This window comes from Haliaeetus leucocephalus, unplaced genomic scaffold (assembly GCF_000737465.1).
Source record: "Haliaeetus leucocephalus isolate CR32 unplaced genomic scaffold, Haliaeetus_leucocephalus-4.0 Scaffold587, whole genome shotgun sequence".
NCBI lineage: Eukaryota > Metazoa > Chordata > Aves > Accipitriformes > Accipitridae > Haliaeetus > Haliaeetus leucocephalus.
This window is the reverse complement of record NW_010973023.1, coordinates 4,848,398-4,854,397: the sequence shown is the minus strand read 5'-3', so window position 1 is coordinate 4,854,397 and position 6,000 is coordinate 4,848,398. Positions and strand designations below refer to the sequence as shown.

At 46.8% G+C, this 6,000-nt stretch overlaps 1 protein-coding gene across 1 annotated transcript in view; it reads left to right on the top strand.

The window, feature by feature from the left end:
- Nucleotides 1-314: 314 nt before the first annotated feature.
- Nucleotides 315-6,000, top strand: part of ZNF516 (zinc finger protein 516) — a 57,317-nt gene continuing 51,631 nt past the window's right edge. The window contains exon 1 of the mRNA XM_010577931.1: nucleotides 315-2,220. Within this exon, the coding sequence (XP_010576233.1) occupies nucleotides 315-2,220 (1,906 nt within the window). The remainder of the gene's footprint in view (nucleotides 2,221-6,000) is intronic.

Genomic DNA, 6,000 nt, shown 5'->3' with positions numbered 1-6,000 from the left:
TGAAGCCTAAAATATCAGCAAAAGGAAAAGCTGCTGCTTTTTGGTGCAATAAATTGTAGTGTAGTACGTTTCTGAATGCGGGGCGAGTGATGGAAACTGTTGAATTAAAAATATGAGTAGGTTTAAATATATTTAAGAATCTACTTACACAATTTCTTTACATTTTTGTGATTTTTGTTCTTGTTTCAGGTGATCTATGCCATCCGCTTACAGAGCACACGGAAATAAATCGGCACTTCGGACTCTCTTGAGCAGCTGAAAGGAGAAACATTGCCCTGAGAATGAAGCAATAAAACATCTCTCTGCAGAACCGTATGATTGAAAACGCGGTCCAGCCCTCCTCTGCTGCTGGACATGCTTTTGTCCTCCTGCCCCGCTCACCTGATGTTGCAGTAATGCAGATGGATCGTAGTAGAGAGGCAGAAATGGAGTTACGGAGATCCTCCAGCCCAGGCAAGCTAAGCAAGAATGACGTGGATGCTGACAAGACCATGTGCCACAGCTGCTGCATCTGCGGTAAAAGTTTCCCTTTTCAGAGCTCCTTGTCGCAGCACATGAGGAAGCACACGGGCGAGAAGCCCTACAAGTGCCCTTACTGTGACCACAGAGCTTCCCAAAAGGGCAACCTGAAGATCCACATCCGTAGTCACAGAACAGGCACTTTAAGTCAGGGGCACGAGGCAGAGATGGGAGAGGCGCAGCTGGGGGAGATGGGTGTTTCGGAGGGCCTCGGCGGGTGCACCAGCCCCACTAAAAGTACGTCCGCCTGCAACAGGATCTTGAACGGTACGGCTCAGGTAGATAGCAGCAAGATCTTGTTGAGAAGCAGCAAGAAGGAGGTCATGGAGGCGGCGCCAGCCGAGGAGGATGGCAAGCTGACTTCTTACCAGTGCACCTTCTGCAAAAACAAATTTGAAAGGAAGAAGGACTTGGAGCAGCACCTGCACCAGGTCCACAAACCGTTCAAGTGCAGGTTGTGTAGCTACATGACCCTGAGGGAGGAGACGCTGTTAAACCACATAGAGAAGGACCATATAACAGCTCAGGTCCCAAATGGGGAGGCCTACACTGAGAACTGCAAGAGCGAGCTGAGCGCGGGCGAGTTTCCATGTGAAGTCTGTGGCCAGGCCTTTAGTCAAACCTGGTTCCTGAAAGCTCACATGAAAAAGCACAGGGGGTCATTTGATCACGGGTGCCACATTTGTGGCAGGAGATTCAAAGAGCCCTGGTTTCTCAAAAACCACATGAAGTCGCACGGCCCCAAGACCGGGAGCAAAAACAAACCGAAACATGATTTGGAGCTCATAGCCACTATCAATGACGTGATACAGGAGGAGACGATTGTGACGGGCCTCTCTCTGTACGAAGTTTGCACCAAGTGTGGAAATCTGTTTACAAATATGGAAAGCCTGAAAGCGCATAACGCTGTTCACTACCGGGCGCAGCGGGGCAGCGCCGGGGATAAAGCCGAGGGCTTAATTGATGGGAGCCTAAGCTCCTCGGTAACAAAGCAGTTTTTCTTGCAGTGTCTCAATCTAAGGCCATCTGTAGGGCTGGATAGAGTTACAAGAGGACAGCCTGGGAAAAGAGTAGCCGAGCTGGATCCGGTCAGTAGCTACCAAGCTTGGCAGCTGGCCACCAAAGGAAAAGTAGTAGAGCCCTCAGAGTATGTGAAGTATGTGGGATGGGACGAGGCCCTGGCGGATGCAGACGTGACTTACGACAAGGATAAGAGAGAGTATATCCTTGTCAACCAGGAGAAGCGCAAGCGAGACCAGGACTCACCCAGCTCTTCCAGCAACCCCAAGAAGAAGAGCTGCACCGGCGGGCGCCCGGAGAAAACCGGCGGCGCCCCGCCGGGGGAGAGCTGCCCACTCGCCCAGGGGGACCTGGACTACCGCCCTGCCTCACGGCAGAGCCGGCGGGCCGCCCAGAACAAGTCCACTGAGTGCTTTGAGTGCGGGAAGATCTTCCGCACCTACCACCAAATGGTCCTGCACTCCCGGGTGCACCGCAGGGAGCGGAGAAGCTGCGGCGAGGGTGGGATGGCTGCCCAGCCCGACCGCTATGGCTCTAGCAGCGAGGAAGGGGACTCGGGGTCCGTCAGCGGGCCCAGCACCCCTGGCTCTGCGTCTGCCCAGGAGGACTCGGTCACCTCCGGCCTGGGGGAGGAGGGGGCCGAGGAGAGCTCGGAGGAGGGAGCGGCCAACCCCTCGCTAGGTAAGATGGCTCCCAGCCTTGCCTTGCTCGCTGTCGCCGGTCCCTGCGTCTCCCAGTGCGGGACACGGCGATGAGGGAAGGGAGAGATGCGTGAAAGCGCCCGAGAGGTTTAAAGTCGGTGTGGATGGGGTCCCGTGCCCACTGAGCGCTGCTGCTTCTCTCGGCATGGCGACTCATGTTATGGGTCTCATGTTATGAGACTCTCGGCATGGTTTCTGGCGCAGGTAATAAAAGTGAGATCAGAGGACGTCTTCATAAGGTGCAGGCAAACTTGTATTTCGGTGGAGGACACCTGAGAAGTATCTTAGTTGCCCATAGGAATGCTATAGGGGAGGGTAGTGTCTTCCCTGGACATCTCGGGGGCTGTTTTTCCCGATTGATGGGCATCCTGTGCACTGCTCTGCCTGTAGCATGCAGGTGTAGCAGGGGCACAGCCTGTGTGGTGTAGCCCTGAAGCACGTAAACTTGTTAATCGCCAGCGTGAGAGGCGTCTCTCTCCTCTTCTCTGCTTTGCTTCCCAAATTGTGTTTATAACTCCAAGGGCTATAATTAATCTCTCTGGATTAAAGCGGTCCTTTGAGCCCAACACTAGTAAATGGAACAAATTATTCTCCAAATAGCAGCAAAGTAAATATTTAAAAGAACACCATTAAGCGCTTTTGTATTTTTTTTTTAATATTTTTGTTGTTCACCATTCTTTGTTTATAATACCCTTTTAGAAATGTGAGATTAACCATTCTTTCCTTACTAGGCTTGTGCTCTTTGTTTGTTTTCTCTTTGGCGAACAATAACGTTTTCCTCTCATTTTCATTCCTTTTGTTGTGAAGACCATAGTTATCTGTAGAGTTAAACTCATTTTCAAGACCATCGCGAATGAAGTAATCTGCACCATTGTGGAAGAGGGTGGGTTTATTCAATTAGCTGTATTCTGTCAGGATTTTATATAATGTTGCTCTTTCTCCTGGCTACAGACCCCGCAGCAGCAAAGCTACATTTTCCAGAATTGTGTATTAAGTTACATGTTTTTCATAAAGTTTTGAAGCAATGTTGGATATTTTTTTTTTTCCATTAAGCTTCTTTTGTGAAAGTCTCATGGTTTTAGGACAAGTAAAGATGGGGCCGATGCTGCTTGGCAATATAACTTTCAAAATGTAAGGCGTAGAGGGAAGAGAGCTCCAAAGGACTGAAACTGTAAAAAATTAAACCCATCTGTTTGTCCTTAAACTTACAAGAATGGTCCTAAACTTGATTTTGCTACAACTTGGATCAAGTCCCCTGTGGACAAATGGGGTGCACACTAGAACAGAAATGTAAATTAAACCAAGAACTCCACTTTTTTTATGCTTTCTTGCCCTTTCCATAAACCACAACTCCAAAAAGTCCTAGCGACAAGCTGACTTAAAATATTTTCACTATGATTACTTGCCCATTTAAAAGACTCAAAATTTGACTTTCCCATCTGTTGTTGGATTTTGGACACTTAAACAAAGTTCCTTATGGGAGCTTACATACTTACTTTGTGTGAAAATCCACCAGCTGCTGCCTGAAACACCTAGTTGACACAAGATGCAGTGATAAAACTGCAGGTTTGTCTGGAGTTAAATGGGGCTGCCATGTTTTACCAGTGTAATGTACAGTGCTCTTATGGAAACTGCTGTGATGGAAAACCATCTCTCCAGAGACAGGCTGAAAACACTGAAACACTTTTTCACATGATGTTCAAATAGGAAAGCTACTGTTACGTGTTCTCCATATTCAGCACTTTATTTCTAACAAGAGGAGCTGTCTCATCTCTGCCTGTCCTGCTTCTTGCCTCCACTCAAGCTTTGAGCCCTTGTTGCAGGAGTGAAAGGTGAGAGTTAAAGTCACACAGCAGTTTCTCTCACAGGAATTAAGGTTACTGGCTTAACCAATGTCACTAGCCAGCACCTGGAAGCTCTTTTCTTTGGGTGCCAAACTGGTCCTTATCTTCTTTAACTGTAAAGCAGCAGCAAACTGATGGGCCTAAATAAAGGCACATCTTGGAAGAGGGATGCGTTTGCATTGATGGGCCGGGAGAGTGGCTGCTGCTGTGTTTTATATTTGCTAATGTCACAGCTGAAGAGCTAATCAAGTATTTAATTGGCTAATAAGAAATGTTTTAATCTTATGACCAAGAGAAATGTTACCCTTGCTTCTTAATAGAGTTTCCTTAAATAAAATCACTGTGTCAATGAAGTGACAAAGATTTTTTGGATTCAAAAGAAAGTTGTTTGTTTTTTTTTTAAAGGAGTTTTCATAGGTCAATGTTCAAGACTTAAGTTTCTCAGTTTTCTCTTTTTGTTATGCAGGTTTACTGACACTGCCCTTACATTGTTTTCTAAGGAACTGGGGTTCTTCTGTCCAGCTTGGCTGTAGGATTAGTTTTACTCTTCTGCAGATCGCTGCTTTAACTCAAGAGGCTTTCTTTCCCTCCTCTGTGAACAGAAACTTAATGTGTACAGAATAAAGGCCGAATTCCACCCTCATGTACGCTCCTGCTAAAATCAGGTGTGGCCTTGAAGCACATTTTGTCCTAGAAGTGCTGCAGTTTGCTATCCTTTACTGCGGCTTTTTGTAGTTATTCTTGCAGGTGAAGCTTTTCTGTTGAGGGCCGTGCTCCAGCCCCATGGTCCGCATCCCTCCCCAGTGGAGGCAGGCAAGCAGCACTCTCTGTTCCTGACCTGCCTCCTACGGTATTATTTTTACTCAGGCTGTGGTCAGGAAAATCTTCTGTTATTCATAAGGTAATTTTATATGGTATCTGTATTTTTTATTATTATCATATCTTTAGTCCCTCCCCGCCCCCCCTCTTTGACGCATTACTGTGTTATCCAGGGTCAGAAAAGGGCCTTGAGACTGCCAAGTATTTGTGGCCTTGACTCAGCTGAAAGTATTTCTTTCTGCATTTAATTCTTAATAATCTGAGTAGTCCTCTTGACACACAGTGTCTTGCAGCAGGGAAGCTGGCAATGTACCTCCGTGGTCACTTAGGGCCAACAGATGTTGGGGCTGAGGGTGATGGGCTGGGAAGTACTGATAGGGCTTATTGGGAGAAGAGCAAGAATTGCACCTTGCATGTGAAATGGGGTTGAGAGCCTCCAGGGTAGCCACTTCTTTGTTCTTAACATATCAGTAATTTGTCTCTGCTGTCTACGTAGAGTAACATAATGATTTCTCAGGCACAGGGGTACTGTTTGCAAACCCAGCTTATCAGCTGCCAGGGGGTAAGCCAGCTGGTTACAAAGTGCTTTCCATCTTGTTGGAAGGAGGGTAAAAATTAGTTTTCTAGAGTTACACACAGTGTACTGTGGGATACCCGTCATACAAAGATACATGCATGAGGTGTATGTGCTTTGTGTAACAGCCATGTGCGAAGAGGTGGCCCAGAGCACATTCACTCTCTTAAGAGCAGACTTTGAATATTTTTTGAGGTCTTCCTGCCCCAGATGAGTCTTCGTTTTTATTTGGCATTCAAGCCACTAGCAAACTGTACCTGAATTTCCACTGAGTTGCATGCAGAGCAGTTTGAACCACCTGTGAGTTGTTGCTCAGCACTTCCCCAACTTGAGGCTTTTTTTTTTTTTTTGATTTTTAAGGAAAAAGAGCCCCAGAGCTATGACTAAGAGAGTAGAGGGGGATTATGCATGTGTTGATGAAAGTGGAAGGGAAAATACTCTGTTTTTTTAATCTTTCAGCTTCTCAACTAAAATGTAGTTTTAGGTATGCCAAAGAAATAATTCAGCCTGCGTGCATTCAGTG